Here is a 25008-nt window from a genome sequence, read left to right on the forward strand (position 1 = left end):
ACCATATGCGGCCTGTTTTATTCCACACAATATTTCTTTAAATATTTTAATCTTTAATTAAATATAAAAAATGTCTTATTAGCCAAATAAAATGACTTTTGAAGATATATCAAAGCAAAGAGTATAACTAAAATCATGTAATTATACCTTATTAATATAGATAAAATATGATTGAATAATGATCATAGAAAATATTTCACACGTATAATATTTTTAAAAGGATTTTTGTTTAATTTTCAACACAGAGTCCACATTGTTGTTGGTGGGATATACTATTATATATTCCTTCGGGAATCATCAGCTCAGTATTCAGTTCTTCGGTACAGTTACTGATGACATGTGATTTATGAGAAATCTTCACAAAACTGTCTTTTTTTATTTACTAATTATAAAGAATCTAAGGTTTCAACTCTCTCTGTCAAAATTTACCTTAGATGCATTTGGGTATTTTCATATTCTTTTTGGTCAAAAAGCTCTTTACCTGGTTCGTTCTTATATATCCTTGGCTTTCAAATACGTTTTGAGCGTTATTGGTTAATAATTCAGAAAAGGACTTCGGAAGCATGCAATTTTTTTTTTTTTTTTAAATTTATTCCGATTATGGTAAGATACGTCTGAATGACTAACAGACTATAATGGTTTACTTTTTAAATTGTTATTTGTATGGAGAGTTGTCTCATTGGCACTCACACCACATCTTCCTATATCTATTAGTTGTTAGTAATTAGTACTGTTATACTTCCACGATACTGTAATACTTACATGATACTCAGTTTGTATAATTTATCAAAGGCTCCCTGTACTATTGTAGAAATCAAATTGCGTTGTAAATATCTGCAAGAGATAAATATCAAAGATCGCTAAATAGCAGTAAATGTTATATCATTAAATACCAATAATAACAGATAACTGTCAGAAGCCATTCTTACGCAGGAGAAAGTTTTAAGTATTACTGATATAGAAATATGATCATTTAGTTCATGTACCGTCAGGATGATTAATGGACTATCATATCACTATTTGCAGTCTGTCCTTTCAATACATTCTCTTTTATTAAATAAAGAGATGATTAATTTGTCGATCGTCAGATCAAGTTATATCATATATTGCATCTCAATTAATTTGCAGTATATTTACATCAAACAGAGTCGACAAATTCGATTGTCATTTTCTGCCAATGAAAAACAGCGAAGAAAAATTGTACAAGACAGCACACCACAGAAAAGACGACACTAGATAGGTTCAAACAATGGTTTAACCATAAACAACATAAGAAGAAGGTAAAAGAAATATAAAAGAGGGACGAAAGATACCAGAGAGACAGTCTAACTCATAAATCGACAATAAACTGACAACGCCATGGTTTAAAATGAAAAGAACAAACAGACAAACAATTATAGTACACATGACACAACATAGAAAACTCAAGAATAAACAACACGAATCCCACCAAAAACTAGGGGTGATCTCAGGTGCTCCGGAATGTTAAGCAGATCCTGCTCCACATGTTGCACCCGTCGTCTGGTTTATGAGATAACAAATCCGGTAAAAATTCTAATTCGGTAGGTCACATTCATTAAAGGGAAGGGGAGTGTAGTTACGACGTAAGGAACATATCCGATATCATTTTGGAAACGGTCAACCAACTATAAATGTTTGCCTTGTCCGTTTATTCGTCGGTTAGTCAGTCGGTTAATCAGTCCGTAGTCAAACAGTCCGTCACTCAGTCAGTTCGTAAGTCCGCCTCCGGATGCTAACTCTTATGTTTTTTTTTATATTAGATTGCAAACTTGATTTGATATGTTGTCACATATACTAAGAGGCAGATTCCAGTTGATTTGAAGTCACCATGACAAGGGTCAAGTTTTGTTATTCAAACAAAGGAGTAAAAAGTTATTTTTTGCTAAATCAAATATAACATTCAGAATGGCAAGATTACAAAAATGTAGAATCATATATTATTAGAAGAAGATTCCTTTTGATTTTGAGGTCAAGTAATATCACAAAAATACTGAACTCCGAGGAAAATTCAAAAAGCGATAAGGAAAGTCCCAAATACTTAATATTGGACCTCAATATTACGTGTAATATGTGGTCAAATATCGTAAGAAAAAGATCTCTTTAGATTTTGTAATCACTTTGTCTAATGTCAAAGTAATAGTAATTAAAATGAAATTAGTTTGTGAAAGACAACATTACTGTCTAAATTCAAAGCAGAAATGAATTACATATGACCCTTTAAATTAAGTGCTAGTATTCCATATGGGACAAAAACTTTGAACACCGACACACTTCTGTCTTTTATTTACGTTTATATATGTATATGTGGTCAAGTATGAAAATAGAAAAAGTAAAATAACTAAAATACATCACTCTGAGGAAAGAGGGGCGAAAGATACCAGAGGGACATTCAAAATCACAAATCTAAAACAAACTCACAACACCAAGGCCAGAAGTGAAAAAGACAAACAAACAAATAAAAGTACACAAAACACAACATAGAAAGTAAAAGACTAAGCAACACGACCCTCATCAAAATTTGGGGTGACATCAGATGCTTCGGAAGGGTAAGCCGATCCTGCTCCAGATGTGGCACCTGTCATGTTGCTTGTGTCATGAACATTGGGCACTAGAAGGTTAACAGTTCCCACTTTGCATGCGACATCAGCTTTGATAGGGTCTTCTAGCTGAATTTTATATTTTCTTTATACTGCATTTATACTCTTACTTTTTAATTGTTTATTTTTTCTCTTTTGTCATAAGTTTTTAATCAAATATTTACTAAATCCGTTTGAGTGAAAAATAAAGAGGACAATAATTGTATATTCACACGATATTTACACTAAAATGCCATATAATGTAATTTGATATCCCGTGTTTGTCATGCTAAACTATAAAACAAGGTCAAATTACTAAAAGACCTAATCCTAAATTATTAAAATCCATCATTTGGCATTAATCGTATTAATATCATGGTGTACTTTAAATACATACAGTCGCGCTAACACTCTTATGGGTGTATCTAATATGTGATACATTGTTTTCCAGTGTGTGAAAACGTGACTTTTACTAAAAATTGTGAGTATGATGACGCATCAATATATAATATGACGTAGGATTTTTTTGATAGTCTGCCATTATACGATTTTTAAAATTTAAAATGACCCATTATATATATAAAAAGCAATAGAGCTTCAACCATCGTCCATTCAATTTATCAACTTATTGCGTGAACTATAATAATGAAAGAAAATAATGCATAATGCACTTTCTAAATTATACATGTAGAGCTCTGGCGATCTTCCTAAAACGAAATATTTCTTATGAATTTATATGCTTTTGCAATGAGACGATACATCTTTAGAACATTGAACTCAACCTTATCAGGGAACACCATACCCAGGGTGATGCATGGTGGAATACCGACATCTTTTAAAAAACGGACCTTTACCATTTTCTTTTCATGAATTAAAACAATTTATTTTTCTAGACTTCAATATTGCATCAACACTAATCAAACAACAATCAATCACCAATCAGGTTTTGTTTCCAAGTGGACGGAGATACGAACTATCATACCTTAATTCGCAAACACAATCTTTTCCGATTTCTAATCGATTTCATCGTGGTTGCATAAGAGAAATCTTTTTTTGTTTTGTTATTACATAACTGTAATGCAAACTGTATCTATGCATTCATCGTAAATAATTACAATTATATTCCATATTAGAATATATATAACCGTAAAGAGTTTGTTGACGATTGCCAGATACATGTACCATTATCTTTATAGTTACAATGTTGTTAGCTGATTTCATCCGGTTAAGTCGTTCAACTGAATGGTTGTAATGAATTTCTGATGCCATTATCTTTATACTTACAATGTTGATAGTTGATTTAATCCAGTAAAGTCGTCCAATTCAATGGTAGTAATGATGTTATCACTGAAGTCTCTAAAAAACAGAAATATATACTGATATAAATGTGCACAAATGTTTTTTCTGTATTAAAAGATTTTACAAAACTCAGAAACTAAATATAACTAGTTATATAGACGAGTTTTGGACATTGTTTTGTAAAAATAAGTTCCAATGTACTTTATATGAATCATATGTTATGGTAAACTTATGCATTTCGCTCATTTCGTGAGGTAAACAATAGTTATTACATGTAGATGATATGATAACTTATACGTACATTTGCGCAAGAAACATAGGCTAATTTTCTCTTCAATGGTTTCCCTTGCAAGTTAAATCAGAAAGCTTATAGCACATAGAATAACTCTAATATTAAAGAATGAAAATAATATTTTAAAATGATTTCTTTTTAGAATTTTTGTAAATATATCATATATATAAAGTCAATACTTTCAGCATTATATCATTGCTGTTTAAATACAGTGCTGCTTTAATACTGCTTTAACTTGAATGTGTAATCTACAAAATGTAGTTTACGTTTTACCTATATGTATCACACGATTTGATTTAGTATTGTTTAGGAATGTCCTTACTCGTTTTATTTTAAAATTCGCAAATCATCATGATCATGCTTAAATATTCATTTTTTTATAATCTTACAACGTTAATACTTTATTTACATGTTAATCAAATTCAACATAATACTGCTTCGATCTTGAAATACGCTCACATAATAGAAAGGTAGTATTGTAAATTTTAGTAAATATTGAATTAATAAAAAAAAAAACAAAGGATATGGGTATTAATTTATGACACAATATCAGTATATGGAAAGCCAAAAACACATTTAAAGCAAAGGCACAGCAAAGACCGATCGACCAAGTCAGAGTAATGTGTCCGACTAGGAAGATTAGTTATGCGTGGAATGGTACCATTTGAGCCTCGATTGTTTTATGCTAAGTAAAACTTTTTGGTAGGGTTCGTATAGCTCAGTCTTGAGTTTATATATGTTGTGTTTTGTTAACTGTTTATTTGGTGGTCCTTTTTTTGCAATGATATTTTCAGTTTATTTTCGACTTGTGAGTTTAAATATCCCTCTGGCGATCATCGTCTATCTTTTCAAACAGTTTTCGGTTTAACCCGGCATTCAGGTCAATACGCTTGACTAATTTTCAAGATCGCGTGATTATATACGTGGAAAATAGCAACTAGGTAGAAACTATGATACTATTTGTGTGTCTATGTCCATGCAACTAGAACTAATTGGAAATAGTAATGTCCAAACAACGACCGGATCACTACTTTTTCTATCCACACAAAGTCTATTGAACAATAATCATACAGTTTTATTGCAACACCAGTGCAACCAACTTAACGATAATGGATTAACCCGGCAAATAAAATAGAGAAAAAAAAGATACTCCAATAATATAAATCCGTAATTAATCAATTTTATGTTCTTATTCCTGTTTCTGGAACATTTATCGTAAACGTAAAAAAAATAAAAAAATATTATGTTGCGTAAATGTATTCTAACAACGCATTTTCAGAATATAATATGCAAGCGCTAAAAGCTTTTACCAATATAAAAATCGTTTCATTTGAATATTTTGTATAAATTTAGCGTCAGCTACTGTGTATTGGGTACATGTAAATAGCAAAGAAAAAATTTATTCTTTTTATTTCTTGTCTGATTACTTATGACACAAGCCAGTATACATAATTTGAATTTGAACCTTGAAGTTTATGCGACTGTCAAACAAGTGAGAGGTTTAGCTAGCTATAAAACCAGGTTTAATTCACCATTTTCTACATAAGAAAATGTCTGTACCAAGTCAGGAATATGGCAGTTGTTATCCATTCGTTTGATGTGTTTGAGCATTTAATTTTGCCATTGAATATATGGACTTCCAGTTTTGAATTTTCCTTGGAGTTTTGAGATTTTAATTTCCTCAAATAGAGGGAAAAGTTATATGTTGTGACTGTCATTTCTGATTATTTCCTCCCTTTTATATCTGCTGAAAACTTATGATCGTATAGATTATTCACAGATTTTACCAACTTGATCTGGATTTGAATGTCTGAGTGTTTACATTTATTAACCAACAAGAATAAAATAAATCTCTGCATTTAGCATTTTGCCGTAATGGAAATTAATTCGGGATGCCACAACAAATGCTTTTGATTCACGCTGTATGTATCCCACAATCAAGCATCATCGATTGTTAAATTATTCCTAGTTGCCTTGACCCAATATCACATTTAAAGGAGACGTGACACAATTTTTTTTTTTTTTTTTTTTTTAATTGATTAATAAATATTGGTCAAATAACATATTGTAATAATTTTTTCTTGTCAAAACCTCATTTAACGGCCTTTTAATGGTCAAAGAATCCAGCGCTTGTCGTAATCTTTGATTTTTAATGAGATACCGGTCACGTGATCGTGATGACGTCAGTGGATACAATCTGAGAAAATGTCTCAAAAAGGACGAAGTCGATCATATTCCTGTAAAATTAAACAATGGACGGTGTTGACAGCAGTTTTCAAGGCAATTCTTAAACTTAAGATATTCAACCGTATCAGTTTGAGCCGTTACTTGTTGAAAATAATCAAGTGGAAGATATAAATTCGTCATCCGACATTGACGATCTTTCAAGCAATGCCGATATTATATCGGCATTGCTTGAAAGATCAATAATTAATTTCACCAAAAATAAAGAGATATTTCTTAGAAATGTTTACGTTTAACAGGTAATTGAATTACAGATTCAGATTCAGATTCAATAGTTTATTAAAGTCTCACCACTTGAATAACATTATACATTCCAATATACATATAAAACATTGCGTATAACATGAAATATTGGATAACATATATAAAACATATTGTATATTAAAACTAACAGTAAAATATTATTAGCTTCTAAATACTAAAACATATACAAGTGCCATTCTATTAAGAATTATGAGAGACTAATATTAAAGGATTAATTATATACAACATTTTACACAATTTTAAAACTATATATATCTAAAATTTAAAATACATCATCAACTCTATACAAATAAAAAATTTGTTCTTCTACATAAAATATTAAAGCAGGTTTTAGCAACTACCTGACATAGTTCTTCATTACTGAATAAAAATATAAATTTTTCGTCAGAAGACAAGTTATAAAATTGATCGTTATGTTTCACTGCTTCATTATACAATATATTTCGAAGGTCTGCATATAAAGGACATAACGTAATTACATTTAATAATACAAAAAGACAGGTCATAAATAATGTAGGACAAAAAGTCACGGACAAAAATTCACAGGACGAAAAGTCAAAATTTATTTTCGAAATTATTTTTCATGTAACCAGAAAAAAATAATTTTAAAAAATACATAATTCTTGATGTATTATTCTATTATATATTAAGTAACTTTGTTACTAAAATTTATTCAAAATAGATATCAATAATGATCAAATAATTGTTATAAAAACAACATGTCAAAGTGGCTTGGTATCCATAAATGGCTTCATTGTGGCATGAATTATATCCTTTGCATGATTTAGATTTAATTTTTTTTCATTAATCAAGCTTCATGAATAATTTCCTAAACTCGAAAATGAATAAATGTAATAAAATATTTCAAGATCACTCTCTTATAATTTAAAAACAATTCTGAACAATCGTCATAAATTACCTATCACCTTTAAGATTTAAAACAGTAATATATATTCATATGTCTTTTTCTCCTCCATAATAATTCCATTGAAAATGTTCTATGAGTACTGGCTTATTTTTTGTGATATTTTTACCATGTGGTATATCCTCAGTCTATAAATTATTTTGTATTTTGTGACTTCCCTTCAACTTCGACAAAGTTTGGCATAGGGGCCTCATATGTAAAATGAAAGCTTATGGTATTGACGTAAACTTCTTGAAGTGGTTTCAGGATTATCTACACGACAGAAAACAGACAGTAGTAGTGCATAACAGAAATAATTAAAAAAACGATAGGCCAATATGTGAAATTGAAACGTTTCATTTGTACGGTCCAAGGAAATTGAATATCATCTAACGCAATTGAGATGTCCCCCTTCATTCTTTAACAATGATCTATTTAGAGCTAATATTATGAATTTATAAATGATCCTTCTTGTCACTGTGAGTCAGATATTGATGGTGTCTACCATTACTTCTTTGTTTGTCCAAAATACACACTATGTAGAAAAACCTTATTCAATAATCTCAACTGGCTATCCGAAAACATTGTTTTAGATACAATTTGCGGACACATGGAACTTTCGAATGAACAAAATATTCAAATTTTCAAACATGTTCAAAATTTCATAAAATGGTCAAACACATTTTTTATGCCTTGATAGAGGTTATTGTTACTGGCACGGAACATCATTGTCATCATCAGTGCACACGTCACCGTCACAGAAACATATGACTTTTTAAACTTTCTTTTTCTCTTTTTTACAGATGAAAGCTAGTATTATTCTATAAACTGTTTTCCTTATATGCATGTCCATTATATCATACTATTATTGTAATTTTATAATGTATTATGGAGAAGACTTCATAAGTATGATTTACTTGTGTCTAATCCTTTTTGCTTTAATTCAGCAAGTAAAATATGTTTTAACTAACTCAGTCTATACTATACATTATCTACTACTCCCAGGTCTGTATCAATTGGATTTATCTGCATTATTTAAGTTGAAACTATGTTATTCATCTCCATGTCTTATGCAATATAAAGACTTGCATACATTCACTAGCCAAAATATTTGTTTCTCATTCAAGTCACCTTTTGCATATAATTTTTCACCACGATAACCTTGCATCAATGGTCTGTCATTTTAAAAGCATCACTTGATATCTCTTCACAATTTATTTTTTATTAAGAAATAAAATGATTTTTAATAAATAAATAGAATAGGTAAGTACTAATAACTTATTGCAATACACCTTTCATACCTGTCTAATTTTTATTAGAAAACTCAGAAGGAAATTTATGTCCCACTACAGGTTATGTATTAGCTATGGGGACTGACAGGTTTTTTTTTTTGTTTTTATGCCCCACCTACGATAGTAGAGGGGCATTATGTTTTCTAGTCTGTGCGTCCGTCCGTCCGTCCGTCTGTCCGTTCGTTCGTCCGTCCTTCCGTTCGTCCGTCCGTCTGTCCCGCTTCAGGTTAAAGTTTTTGGTCAAGGTAGTTTTTGATGAAGTTTAAGTCCAATCGACTTCAAACTTAGTACACATGTCCCCTATGATATGATCTTTCTAATTTTAATGCCAAATTAGAGTTTTTACCCCAATTTCACGGTCCACTGAACATGGAAAATGATAGTGCGAGTGGGGCATTCGTGTACTGAGGACACATTCTTGTTTTTTATTAATTTTTTATTTTAGAAGCATTTCTTCTTAATTCTCTATTTATTTTGCTTATCTAATATTATTATAGATACTCAATTCTTTACTAAGTAAATTCACAAACACATTATATTGTATCCGCCCCCTTTTTTAAGCTGCACTGTCAGTCCTCTTTTCTCTATTCTGTAAACCCCCATATCCGACAGTAAGGTATTGACTATTGTTTATTCAAACAGGTTAAACAGATATGCATTACGTAACTTATATCTGTAACCATTGCTCTAGTATATTTTCCAACCTCACCTGTGCACCCAGCAGGTGATCATGGATGTACACAGATTCGACGCATGTTACGCAATAGTGCGTATTGCCGATGTCATATATATATCACCACCCGGGGGCATGACACCTGTAGCTTTCAACTTCAAAGGTAACACAGCACTGCAGAGAAAGTGTGCCGCATACCTGTAACTTCTGATCGATGTTGATGACTTAATTTATTATGTCCAATTTCAGTGTACACACCTGCACACGTGAACAGGTAGTGAGGTACACGCAGGTACACCATACCAAATTTTAAACATTGAGATATATTTGGCTATAAAATTATACACAAATATGACTAAACTATTAAAAAAATTATTAATAAGGGACGCAAAATATATTTGCGAAGAAATTTTTTTTTCTCCCTCAGCCATTCTCCGCTCCTCACAAGCTCCCCGCTAAGGCGGGGCTCAGCTGTTGTTGGTTGTGTCAATGGAATGTCAGGTACCGCATTTGGACGAAGTTTTGGCTTCATGGTAGGACATCCCTCGAGATTCTTCATAACTTCTGGGTCACGATCGTAACATGTTTGTAAAGTGGGCGGAACAAAGTCTATATGACTAGTACTTGGTAGGAAGTCCTATCTCTTCCTGGGACTAGTCTTTTTATTGCTTTCGAAGCAGAATACGAAATTCTACCCGGAAGTGAGAAACGAACAATTAAATATAACGATGAAGTAGAGCAGAATATATTGGTGCAACAGTGCCAGCGTTCTGAAGATCCATAGGTATCCATAGGTAGTCTGCGGATTACCCAGAAAACGGATTTTTTTTTTATCAAATTGTCCTTATGCCTATTGTTGCATCTACTGGCAGAACACAGAACCATTTTTATTCACTGTCATGGGTTTTGTTGGAAGATATTCGAATATGAAATTGCGCTTATTATGCCTTTACACCCGTCAGTCAAATATGATTGATGTAACCACTGACGTCACAGCCTCGTTCTGAGTGACTTCCGGGATTGAATTATGCATAATTAGTATGTCGACAGATCGATACATTTAAATTTATTTTTTTATCCATTTAAACGATAATTATATTGTTATCGATGTTTTTTGGGGGTAATTATGTATAAATAAATATTTATTTAAAAAAAAAAAAATCAAAAAAAAATCATGTCACATCTCCTTTAACATTTCAGAAATTGTTACTGCGGTGTAAATTTAGTTCATATTCCAAATCAGGACGAATAGGTTTTGAAGTCTTGTAAGGTAGTGAACATTATAAAGATAAGGAGATGTGGTATGATTGACAATGAGGCAACTATCCATCAAATTCAAATGAAGCGGATGTTAGCAGTCATAGGCAATCGTATGGACTTCAACAACGAGGGGAAAAACCATTAAGTAGAGTCGGCTTTAAAAAGTCACGACATGAAAAATATGAATCAAAACAATTGAGGCCGAAAATAACGGCCTAATTCATAATAAAACAAAACAAGAAAAACAAAAACAAATATGACAGACAGACATAAGCCAACGACAACCAAAAAAACTAAATTGCTGTAAATTGTTCAGGAAATTAAAAACAAAATGAAAATAAAGGGTAACAAATGTACTGTACTTTTAGATATACATTCTAAATAATCAATGTAAGTATATACCGACAATTTATTTGGGTTATGTATTATATATTCAAAGGACCATTATGGGTATAATCGGTGGATGAGTGTTATCCCCACTTAGAACAGACACTACCGAATGTAATTAAAGAGATGAACAAACTAGTGTCCGTCTCAATTCAGGAGCCTGTTATTTAATGGTTCACGTTAGTTCATATCTGTGATATCTTTTTGTTCGTTTAATGTTTTTTTTTTATAAATAAAACCGTTGAAACGTTCTCGTTTGAATTATTTTCCATTTTGTCATGTCGGGGCCTATTAAGGTCTACGTCCCTGAAGTCTAGAAAACATGATGGTGCTACATGTTTTTATGACATTTATCTCATTATGCCTGGTGCATACAACATAAATAAAAGCAATTCGATAAAAGGTTATTGCACATGGTAAAAAAGTTTTAATTGCATTTTTCAAATCACATCAGCATTCAATTACAAAAATAATTATTCTATTTTCAAATTAACGGCTTGGAAGTGTAGTCACTACACAGTAGAATGGAAAGTTTATGCTAAATCCTAGCAACGATCATGTTATTTGTGTACAAAGAGCACTGTGAAACAAACAGTGCCTGGTACGTTTAATATTGAAAATAAAAGCAAATGTGTTTTTGCGAAATATGGATGAAAAAATAAGACGACAAGTTCATGCAATGACACTATTCATGACGGTTTATGGAAATGAGAGATGTTTGAGAAATAACATATTTCATTTTCTTACATTTATATTTGTTTATAATTTAGTATATATTATACAAAATGAAAAAAATAAGTATAGTACTATGACCTCGAGCCTTTAGATCGTGTCGAGAAGACCAAAAGTGTAAATGACTTGTTAGTAATACAAATATTTTAAGGAGATACGTTTTCACAACTTCATATTAACTATTTATTAAAAATTTCAAATTTAATATAATATTTTCGTTTTTTTCCTTCGCCTGCACACTGAGAGTATAAAATACAAAAGAAGGATATTGTCACTACTAAAACATAAAACATATATTAATTAATTATACTAGCTACGAGATATATGAAAAATCTAAAGTTTGATTTTTTTCTGTACAATCAATAATGAAAGTGAAATAGTGAAATAACAATTCGCTTGTTGCAGCCAAAAAGGTTCAATTTTGTCAAATTACGCTAAGAAACATTGATAATTAGTTATTCACATGCAAGTGAATGAGTCGACCTCTTTAAATCCGTATTCATGTGAACTTCAATTTAACCCCTAGCTAGAGATTGACAACGCATGCTTTTGTACGTGTACTGGTTATTCAAAGACAAAAGAATGTCAACAATGAAAGTGAAACTACGGTAAATCATTTGATTACTAATTCGATGCACATAAAATCATTCTTATACGGTTAAAAACAATGAGAAACATCTATTTTTAATCTATAAAATAAAATCAATCAGACCTATAAAAATTCAATTGCACGTGTTGGTTTAACGATTTATTTTCATCGGGTATCATAAGCCAAGAGGGAGAGATTAGAAGGGGGACAAGAAAAGCTAGGAAATAAGACATTTTCGAAATTCAAAGAAAATGAAGTTTTCGATATTTCGCTTATTGCTCTAAAAGAAATTAAGGCATCTTACGTTTTGGTCACCTGGTAATTAAATTGGCCTGAGAAGTTTCAATCTACATGTGAAGTTTGCGTCCCTGTTCCATCTCCAATGCTTGAAAGTAAAAGTGTTTTTGAACCAATAATTTCTATCACTTACACAAATGAATAAAACATGTTTAGAAATAATATTAGCATATTCTACCCGAAAGAAGATCTACAATTTCTGATTACTTCCCATAAATACTTTTTGCATTTGATTATACAACCGATGACACAATTTTTGTTTTATTATTAATTAAATTTTGATTAAATACGTCAACCCGAAAATAGTACTTTCAGATTAGATTTAATTTTAATATATTTATAACATACTGTTTGCACGGCTTGCGGTTTCATTTTGCATCACGTTCACACACTTTGCTTTCTCAAAACTATAGAGAATATTTTAATATCAGTGTAAAAAAAATGCATTGATATTGCGATAGATCATGGGTAGGTAAATGTAAAACGTTTCGTTGATTTTTTTTTAGCCTTATTTAGATGGAGATTATGGAAGTCTGCTATGAAAATGAATACTTTTTTGTGTTAGATCGATACACTGATATAAGTCGAACAAAGTCTGTCCTCGAGTAGACCTGTATTTTTAATCCGAAAAACCACATGTGAGGTCAGAGTCTACGTGATTTATCAGTGTATTCAAAATGTAGTGTTTTTGTTAAAGTTTGGTCTATCATCGACAAAATTATAGTGGCGAGTCTTATGAGTGTTGTTTCCAGTGGCTATGGTCTGAATTGTTATATTTTTTTAAAAATTTAATTTTGATTGGAATTGCTTATTTTATGTCAATAATATTCGGTTTATGCTGTATTAGTATTTGTATCATTTATTCCAGTCGTTTGGCCGTTTAGATTTTTTTCAGGCAAGTTTTATTGGCTTGGATACTTTGTCATACTTCAAATATTACATTGTTGTCATTCAAACTTCCTCGTTTATCTTATACAATAAAAAATCAACATATATCTCTATAATAAAATCAACAGTACTTAATAATATATTCATTAAGAAAACTAGCTCTAGGTAAATTGACAGTAAAACACCATAAACAACCAAATTTGGTTTCAAGATTCATAATTTGCTCTTTAATTGTTTGCTTATAAGTTTGAAATGAAAATAATGAAGCTAATATTTCATAGCACTCATGATAATCTTAAATTTATAGAAATTAGTTTTAAATTTTTTAATGAACAAATGCTATTTAACAACTGAATATTATAATACGCGTGTTTAAAGAAACCCTATCTTAACAGTTAAAACGTTGATGATACATGTATGTTTAATGTCATATGATATGATTCGCTTATTTACATCTATGTTCATTTTATTTATCCAGTACGTGATAAAATAGATAAGTAAACTAGCTTTGGGAGAGGGTTTTTGAAGGGTTACCACTCGAAAAGACATTCATCCTACAAGGACTAATTAAGAGCTATTTGTAACTTTATTTAACATTTGTTGAACTAACAGGTATACTCAATACAGAAAATTTCAAAAGCACGTGCCCTCTGTATATGCATATTACGTTTCCGCAATTTAAGCAAAAATCCAGTTTTTATACTTTTTCGCATTTTGGTGCATTACTTTTCCGGAAAAATAGATATTACATTTCCGCATTTTTACCTGTATTGAACATGTAAAAAATGGTAATGATGATACATAAGACCTTATTTTATTATAGTATTTTTTCTTGATTTGTATTTCATTATGGATATCTTTGGTATAAAGCGAAGATATTGGACAGTTTTCTCGTTTGTTTTGTTTTACCATGTTTACATTTGTGATTTTGGTGCCTTTTATAGCTGACTATGTGGTATGAGCTTTGCTTCTTGTTGAAGGCCGAACGGTGACATATATCTTTTAATTTCTGTGTGATTTAGTCTCTAGTAGAGTTTAGTGGTTGTTGATGGATCATGTCTCTACTCATATTTGATATTTTGTAGAATGATTTGTTATGCATAAATTTCGTTTGAATTGTTTCACACTTTTCATGTCGGACTTTTCTAGACGACTTTACAGTATGGGTTTTGTCATCAGTGAATGGCAGAAAGATTGCCTATGATTGCTTACATCCACTTCACACTGATTTGAATTCCGGTGGAATATTTGTCACTGGGGGTAAAAAAAAATAGCAACAAACAAACAATCAATCAATTTACAATTCAAAACTAAAAAATAGGCAAGGGCAACATGTTAAGAAGAATATTAACGTGAGAATAACCCAATTGTGTTTTAAGTAGCGTTAAACACCAATCACTACCGAAGAAAAAAAAACAGGACCTAGGTTTACCTGGCAAATGGAAGAGGCATACAGTAAAAATAAAAATGCGGAAACGTAAACAACCTTTAACAAAAATCTATGCAAAAAAATGCGGAATAGAGTACTACAAAATTGCGGAAACGTAAAACGCCGATTAAGATCACTATGAAAAAAGAATCCTGATATTTCCATCTAGCAATTACGTAAGGGGAATGAAAATTATTAATCAATCTGGCAATATACATCTAGTGATATTTTGAATGCACATATGTATAATAAATGTGCTGACTGTAAATGTGCGCAAGATAAACAATCAATTCTAGGTAATCTGGCATTCTAGTGGCAATATTCTAAATATATACCTTTTCGGTCAATTGATATGTAATTTTTGTATAGATACATTTAGGGGATAGAGTGATAACATTCATTTCAAGTTCACATAAAGTCATGAGTAAGTTTCCATATTTTGAGTTATTAAGTGAAACTAATAGTTTTAATTATTCCACCTTTTCTATTACTTTAAATTTAAGTTTTAAAATCAATTTATCTTTGGTGGATAGTTTTTTCATTGGAAATCATACCATATCTTCTTATTTCGGCACTCGTATTCTTGGTCGTCAAGTTAAAGGATAGTACTAGTTGCTTTTAACAAGGGTGAACGTGAGGGAATCCGAAAAACAAGGCTATATGGCGTCGAAAATACGGACTATTTGGCGGGTTTTTGAAACACATTTGCCAAAAACCCAATCTAATTAAAAACCGATCTCTCATCGCTCCTGTTTCTGATATGTCGCGTGGGAGATCTAACGAAACCGGCTTTGAGGTCACATGTGAGTGAACTAAAAGTCATGAATTTATAAAGATATGCAAATGAGTTGACGACCTATTAATAAGCCAATCAAAAAAGTTTATGTATTATTATGACCGACGATTTCGTCAAAATAAAATGAGTTACATCCCTTTGCCTTACGTTAAACTTCCAAGATCGTGGAAGACTCAATTTCATTGGTCGAAAAAGACACACCTACGAGGTCACTCACATGTGACCTTAAAGCGGGTTTCGTTAGATCTCCCACGCGACATATCAGAAACAGGAGCGATGAGAGATCGGTTTTTAATTAGATTGCCAAAAACCTGACGCTTGGGGTTCACTAACAAACTGTACTTCTGATAGAGGTAAAATTACATAGAATGAATTGTTGTGAAAATAGCCATAAGTACAAATGTATATCATATTATGGAAGCCATAATTACATTAGATAACGAAATTCATTACTAGTGTTTTACCATATTCTAATAATCATTTAACGTCTAAATGGCTCAAGTTCTTTTTAAATTGGTTTTTTTTTATGAATTTGTTTTATATCAGGAATGAAATTATTATTGTCAATTTACTTAATATAATATTAATACATCTAGATAAAACCATGGAGACAGCTATACCCTAATAATTGTACACGATTAGTATCATTTTATAAGCGTATGGGAGAAGCAAGATACATAACTATAAAAAAAAACCCACATTACATTTAAAAAGACGCATAGAACAGCAAAACAGGACTGCTCCTTTCCTTACTAGTTAATATTGTCAAATGCTTGTTCGGATTTGTGTATGATCAAGAACCCGTGCTAGTCTCGTGCAAAGAATATATATTCATTATGATAAATCATAATACATGTTATTAGCGATGCTTTCAGATTCAATACAGATTCACTGTTTTCATTGAGGTGCAATTTTACGACTAATTCTTTCAATTTTTTTTATAGAGTTGCTTATGGAAAACTTAGTTAAGAGGCGTAATGAAAGAGGAATAATATATACTTAAAACATTTTCATACATTTTCGATCTTAGAATTAGCGTCACTGATAGACTGTCTTTTGTAGACGTAACGTGCGTCTGGCGTATCAAATTATTATAAGCCTGCTACCTTTGATAACTATTTAGAGTTACAAATTTCCACGAAACCAAAACATGTTGCTGTTGAAGGCATTTTGAAACAAAATAGAAAAACTGCAGTTTGGCTCTACATATGCTGCCGATAAATGAATTTTGAATTAAAATTACAATTTATATTTAATAACATTTTGATTCGAAGGACGTCCATCCCTAAAATAAAATAATATGAATATACAATACATCTGTATCTGTATCGTTATGTCGAAGGTACCATTTCTGGCTTTACAAAAACATTTTCAAATTGTGACTTGGATGGAGAGTTTTATCATTGGCACTCATACCACATCTTCTTATATCTATTGGGAAGTAAAGCACGGCTTCTATATAAAATAGAATGCTCTTTTGAACAAAATGGTCTACAAATCGCCACAAATATAAGGGCAATCAAAGAAATCGGTCAATCTGACTTTTGATTGAAAAAATGATAGGTTTATTCAAAATTTTAATCCTACACGACTACATCATGTATTTAATTTCATATCTATTAGAACATTATTTGTTCAAATAGAACATTAATGTTAAGTGAGACTATAAAAAAAAGTATATTACAAAGAGTATAAAATTAATAAATGCCAATGGAGAAAATTTACTGAAAGAAAAACAGGTTACCAATCACTACTCAAGATGTAGGTAGTACCTGAGGTACTACCGACATTATAGCAAGCTTTGTCAAAGCATTTGACTTTTTTAACTGATACAAAGACAAGAGTGGGCAGAACAAAGCTTATGTATTACACACTACAATACGAGATATTATAGTTTTACAGTAACTTGAAAGTTCTCTTTAGTTTAGCCGATCATGAAAGTATTATATTGACAATATAATACTTCCATAAGCTCATTTAATACACAGTGTTAAAATTAAGAAAGACGGTTTCACCGAACAAAGTACAAACTAGTAATATACAATTTATTTTGAAAACTCAGATAAAAAGATTAGTCAGTAGAGACATTGGAAATCAAATTCTTCATTGTTGGAAGAAATCTTTAAGGAACAGTGACTTTTGAGGGTATTCTTAAACCATAACAATGACAGACAAATGTATAGGAACCCTTCAAATGTGAAATAGTAATGATTTGAACAAAACTCAAACCGTAATTTGATAATTGCATAATTGTCTAATACTTACACAACAACTGCGTCTGATTGAATCCCAGTAGGAACTAAGTCTAAAGTCCTTTTGGAGCAATTAACCTCTAATCTTCCAGCACCATCATACGTACAGCCACATTTAACGCCAACAGTATTGGTACACAGGTTCCCTAATGTTACTGAATTCACGTTTATGGAAAATGAAAGTAGCAGGAACACACCGTACAGCAATGGCATCTTTAAAATCTACTTATTAAAACTTGTAAAGTTTATTGTCTTAGTAGGAATACGAGGAAACAGTACTTAAAGCACTAGGAGAAAGATGTCTGATTATATAAGGTGCTGTTACTTTTCCGTGTGTTCAGTCAGTGCATTGGTATCGCATCTATTGCCGTCCTATTAACATTGTTCCCTAGCTATCAGTTTTCCCGCTGATGAGTCGGAGATCAGGCACCTGTAAAATATCACACCACTAATAAAGATAATGTAACAAAGTAATTATAATTAAATACTACAATTTTACACTACAAGAATTTCCATATTGATTTGAATATCAATGAATTTTTACAACAGCAATGACTTATCGCTAAAAAACAGTCGTGCCTCGCTAATGGAAATGGTACTTGTACTTAACTGTCCCGTCATTACGCAGAATATTGGATCGCCGGTATTGGATATTTATTGCTTTATTATTAAGTAAAAGTTCATTTAACTATTTCGAATAATTCTAATTTAATGAGGTACACAGACAATCGAGAATCAGCAGATCAAATGCAGTTTAATGTTGCATCAAAAGAATGATGTTATGGCTATTCCAAACTCATAGAGCAATTATACTTAGAAAAAAACAATACAATTAGTCAATCTATCCACATACTAAAAAAACAGTATCAAAATACAAATAGATTTTAAAAGTTCTATAGATATGAACCAAAGAAAAAAGTAAAAAAGGCGTCAAACTTTCCAGCAGTCATAAACGTATAAAAAAGAAGGTAAAACCAATCTTGCAAATAAATAAAAGAATTGATCAATCAGAATCGATAATTGCCACGTGTACTGATGACCATGTTTCCATCCAATTGAAACCATATAAGTATTATTTCTAGTGGTCCTTCCATAATAATTCCTGCTAGGTTTGCTTAAAATAGGTCACACTTTTTGGAGTAAATTTAGTACAGTATTTTAATATAAACTATGTACCGCTAAAGACACCATATTTAACCACCTGAATGAATTGAAGAAAGTTTGGACAAAAATTAAACTGAAAGAATAGACTTGCAGTTTCAGAGGATTTGAACCCCGCTCGCGCGAGCTTTCGACTCCAATATCAATTGACTAGGATTCTCAATTATCCCATCGAAGGTCGTTAGTTTTCTCCGGACACTACGGCTTCTTCCACCAATAAAAACTGGCTGCAACTAAATAGCCCAAATGCGGTGCTTAAAGGTGGCGTTAAAACTCAGAAATCAAACCAAATCAGATGAAATGTTAAAAACGTTTTGTCTATTTAAGTCAAATTAAAAAAAAAGATAAAGTCACAATACGTATATGCATTCATTGTTTGTGCAAATTTTCTAACAAAAAAACATTGTTTCAATAGGCCTATCAGAGCAAAAGATTATGAACAATCAACTCTGGTAGCTATGTTTTCCCGTTGATTTGGATAAAAGAAATCCTATTTAGATGATACATCCTACATAAATTCTCCAAATTTTGCTAGACCTAATATTGGTTTTGTTTCCTAACAAAGCCCCAATGATTGCTATCCGAATGTTATCTTGTGAGGGCCTATCAATCTTTTTTGAATAGCGTAAATTTGTAAATTACCCATATAGCCGTATAGGTAGGGTGATTGATTGATTGTTGGTTGCTTAATGTCCAGTGGCAAATATTTCATGCATGTTCAGGACGAGAACATGTTAACAAAAAATACAATATGCACGTCTTGTAATAATAGAGGCCATCCGAGATGATGATCGGGGAAATTTGGACTTCTATTGGAAAAGGTTAGGGTGAGAAAAAGGGATAAAAATGAGTTCATTATAGTATATAACATTAGAAACGAAGATCATATTTTTTTTCTGTAGAAGGACAAACTACCGTCGTGTCGAAGAACGAGCATCTGCTTATTTACAACACCTTATGTAAGTGAAACGAACAAGCTTCTGGTTCCCTGTTCAGAGTCTTTTTATTAAGTGGGACATCTATAAGTTTCAGTGTATTGAATGATCATCTTTCATTTTTCTCAGGAGTTCTATTTTTATATTCTTTTGTATACTTGATGTGAATATCTAGTTGCATGCTGTGTTTTTGAAGAAATAAAACTAATTATTGGATGTAAAAGACACGATAAATGTGAATGAAACAATCCAAAATACTGAACGAAACATGTTAATCTCATTAGTTCAAGAATACGTTATATAAACTGTTGTGGTGTTCATTTAAATGTTTATCCCTATTAGGTCTTGTTTTCTTAAGAGCTTAGTTTTAAGTACTTATAAAGTTTAAATCGCATAGCTATCTTTTACGATGGAATACATCGAGTAAAGGTATTATTTGCTTACTAAAAACAGAAAAGAAGACAAAAATACGAAGTGATAAAAAATAAACGTGATCTTATCATTTGAGTTGATATGTGATCTGGAGAATGAAAGGAAAAGGGGGATCATTCAAGTCATACTTTTTGTTTAGTAAACAGTTACTCTTAAACAAACACATACACAAATGAAAACAGATTACAAATATAAAACGGAACACAAACGCACACAAAAAGTAATACAGCTTTCATATTCACTCCGAAAAACATATAACACACAAGGAAGTGTGGTGCCCTATAGTTGTATAAATACATTTCATTTTGAATTCATACCTCATCACCTTATTTTATTTCTAACGTTTAAATAGTTGGTTTTATCACATATATAGAAATAAGAAGATGTTCTATGAAACAACACTCTATCCAAGTCACAATGTGTTAAACGTAAACAATTATAGGTCAAAGTACGGCCTTCAACACTTGCTAAGATTTTTTTAGCCCTCCCAATATAGCCGTCTTTTCAGATGTAGCTAGATCCTTTTTATTTCATCTATCTAGTTGTAGTATGATTGCCAATAAGATGACTCTCTACAAATGACAAAATGCTTGAGAAACTAACAACTAAAGGGTACCGTATGGCATCCAGCAATAAGTAAAACCCACACCGCATAGTCAACTATAAATGGCCCCAAAATAACAAAAATAAACGATTCAAACGAGAACACTAACGGCCTGATTTATGTACGAAATAGTGGACGCAAGATAAATATCATATACAGCATAAATGCATCAACCACTGCCTTAAAACATACATAACGTGGCGGGGATAAACCAGTTAGAAGGCGCACCAGTTCTCCCCCTAAACTGGAACAGTTATATAACAGCACAACATCAGAACAAAATATAAAAATCAGTTACAAAGAGCTTAACTCGTCAGATCGATACAAAGCAGAAATATATCTAACAAAATTACAGAGTGGACTTTGCAGGGTAATTATGCATCCCTAACTGAAAAACATAAATAAAACAACAGAAAGTACAGACTTGAGAGTACTCGCAGCTAGTGAGATATAGTTCAAAGTCACTAACAACTCATAACAAGAAAGTCATACATTTAAGACAAAAATATCAAAGCCATTCTAATCAATATGTCAGTCGTTTAACTTTTGAACTTATCTTTCCGAATTATAATAGGAACCAATAAGGGTTAAATCTTATGTCCGATTTTCATTTACAGTACGGCCGTTAACAATTAGCAAAACCTTAGCATATATTACGCTACGAAAGGCTCCGGAATGACAAAAGTTGAACCAGTTCAAAAGAAAAACATCATTATAAAACTAATAGTGTCAAATTATGAATAAATACAGATTTTTAAAAACATAATTACTACTTTGTATACAACGACATGGGTCAGTGGTCACAAGACTTTCAGTTGTTTGCCTTAAATTTTTCTTAAGTACTAAATTAAACACTGGCTGAATGACAAATAGTAGAGTTAAAGGTGATACACCCTTTTTATGTGTAAATTAACCATGAAATTACTTTAATACATTTATGGCACACTTAAATTGATATAAATCGATTGTGCAAGTGTTTTTTAACCATTTCTTAACATTAACTACAAAATCTTTTTGAAGAGTCTGTTATGCGTTATTATGTTATAGGACAGGCAAACATCGAACTAAACCGGATTATAGATGTATGACAGAGGTTTTGCAACATATGAGAAGCAAATACATGAATTATATATATTTATTTTTTTACGGACTACAATTATTCCTCAATTTGATAACTGAACTATTAAACGGCTTGACAGGGCTTTTATTATATTTCATGTACTGTGTTAAAATCCTAGATAAAGCAGAAATTCATTGATGTACCACCGTAATCTCTATTGTCGAATAGTAAAAACTATGTTTGCACATTCTGTTATCGACCACGTATTTATAGATATATTTGTAAGAGTTAATTCCGTTGGAATTTATATTGCCATTGAAGACACAGGCACTTGTCTCAGAAAAAAATTTGCTATATACCTTATTATAATAAGGTATATAGGAATTTTTTTTCTGAGACAAGTGCCTGTGATTGAAGAGCATACTGACCATTTATCTGTTCATAATATGTGTTTTCTGTATGTTTAAAAAATATATATATTATGAATCTTTTTGTATGTAGTGAAACACTTCTGTTATCAATAGTTATTTTAATGAAGCTTAAACATCTATAACTCACTCTCAACTTGACATTCTTTGCATATAGGCAGCCCTTCTGTGAATATGTGCAATACCCTAACAGAATCAATCGGTGATTGGCAAACATACTATATAGAACCTCTTCTTATCTTTACATTGTCATAGAATTGAATTCTTTTATAATATTAGTTCTAACTGGAATATGATTTCTACTGGAATAAATATTACAGTATTGAGTTGTACGGGGTATAGAATATGTGATCCAATATGAATATATATAATAAGCGTTCGGCGTTGTATATATATACCAAATATTTAAAAGAAATTTTTATTAGGACGAACACATATTTACGTGTACAGAATTGTCAAAAGTGTTAAATAGTGAATATTGATGACATAAGCTGAGTCTGAATGACGTAGAAGGAACAAGAAACATTGGCAAGTTCTAAAAATACAGTTGAAGAAATTTGATATTTTGATGATTTGAATGACCAATGAAAAAGTAAAGTTTTAGTTCATTTACAGGATGATCGTTGACCTGTTAGTCCCGCTTAATTTCATAGTGTAAGTCCAAATAATGAGATGTTTAGTGACTATCTTATATTTAACTAGATGTATGTTGATCACATGAAACTATATATAGCTATTAACAATCAATTGAACATTTTATATAAAGGATAAAGCTTTAACAAGTTTTTGTAAAACTGAAATCATTATGAAAAATCATGTACGAGAGTCGGAAAAGCCTGATGTTAAAGGCTCTTTTTTAATTCATGCAAACCCAACTCCCCCCCCCCCCAAAAAAAAAAAATATAATAAAACGTGGGGGCCCAAAATATCAACCCCATGAGCTATTATATTTTTTCTTCTAAAATTGTTCAATAAATTTTCTGTGGTCATCCGGACTGCTTAAATAGAATAATTTCTCACAAAGCATATTACAATTGAATTGACAGTTTATAATGTCATATTTTCGTCACAGTCTTCTTTATCAATTACCATTAACATGTTAAAACTTACCTTACATATCCAGAGTTTTGTAGTATCTCTCGTATGTTTATAAGTTAAGACTTTTAAAAATTGTATAGCATCAGTTTTTGAATATTAAATCTTATTTACTATGGAACACATCACTCATTTATCTCTCCTTGTCCCTATCATTAAATAATTTCACATTATATGAAACTGAAAAGACGGGTTTATTTTTAAGTTCATTCGACCATTTCCAAACCGATTAGTCACAGATCTTAACCTAAGTTAAAAAAGGTGGCCACGGAGTTTATTTTCGTTTGATTTTCTGATTTCGTGTCCCTCATCTCAAGTTCTTTCATAAGCTATGAAAACTTTTTATAATTTGTAATTTGATTTTTTGTTGTTAAAGAAAACTGACATGACATTGGAACACCTGTATTGACGACATATAGATTAAATTTATTAAATAGTATACAAATATTTTATTTGTGAAAGTTATCCATCATAACAACAAAAAGGGAAATAAAAAGGCCAACCGCATGTTACACGTACCTATCATAAAACAAACTCAATTTAGAATAAAAAGATTGTTAAAGTGTTAAGTATGAGTCTTTATACAACATCATAAGGGTGTATCAACACTTACAATCATATTTTGAATATCATTTTACCACAGTTTAATGGAAATGTTTTATACAGAGAATTATTTTACGTTTTCCCTCATATTGGACGATGCATATCTGCCCTCATTAAGGACACGGCACACATAATGTTATTGTTATATTATGCATTTTACGTGTTTGTTTTATGTTAAATATAATTATATTCGATATTTCAACTATTTATTTACTTGAACCAAGATTAAAAGGTCAAATTAAGTCAACAAACATAGGCTCTATAGTTTATGAAATGAATAACACGCACATATGTTAGATCAAGATTGACGTTAGGTTTTTGAAATAAACATCCAATTACAGTAGCATTTGACTATAACCAATAAAGAGAATAAAACAAAATAAAATTCACCACAACAGAACTAGAAATACATGTTTTAAGACATATTTGACTTTGATCGTTACCTACAGCTTTTCAATGTCAACGCATCTAGTGCTGGGGTTAGTTAGTTCATTC

General features: G+C 31.2%; 1 protein-coding gene across 2 annotated transcripts in view; it reads right to left on the reverse strand.

Moving 5' to 3' along the window:
* LOC139490663 (adhesion G-protein coupled receptor G6-like) overlaps positions 1-24243 on the reverse strand; it is a 77536-nt gene extending 53293 nt beyond the window's left edge. For both annotated transcript variants that reach the window (XM_071277575.1, XM_071277574.1), the window contains exons 1-4: positions 23926-24243; positions 18209-18625; positions 3882-3953; positions 763-834 (exon numbers count right to left, since the gene is read on the reverse strand). In XM_071277575.1, coding sequence (XP_071133676.1) covers positions 763-834; positions 3882-3953; positions 18209-18408 — 344 coding nt within the window. In that variant the 5' untranslated portion in view covers positions 18409-18625; positions 23926-24243. The remainder of the gene's footprint in view (positions 1-762; positions 835-3881; positions 3954-18208; positions 18626-23925) is intronic.
* Positions 24244-25008: the final 765 nt, after the last annotated feature.

Source organism: Mytilus edulis, chromosome 10 (genome assembly GCF_963676685.1).
Source record: "Mytilus edulis chromosome 10, xbMytEdul2.2, whole genome shotgun sequence".
Classification (NCBI taxonomy): domain Eukaryota; kingdom Metazoa; phylum Mollusca; class Bivalvia; order Mytilida; family Mytilidae; genus Mytilus; species Mytilus edulis.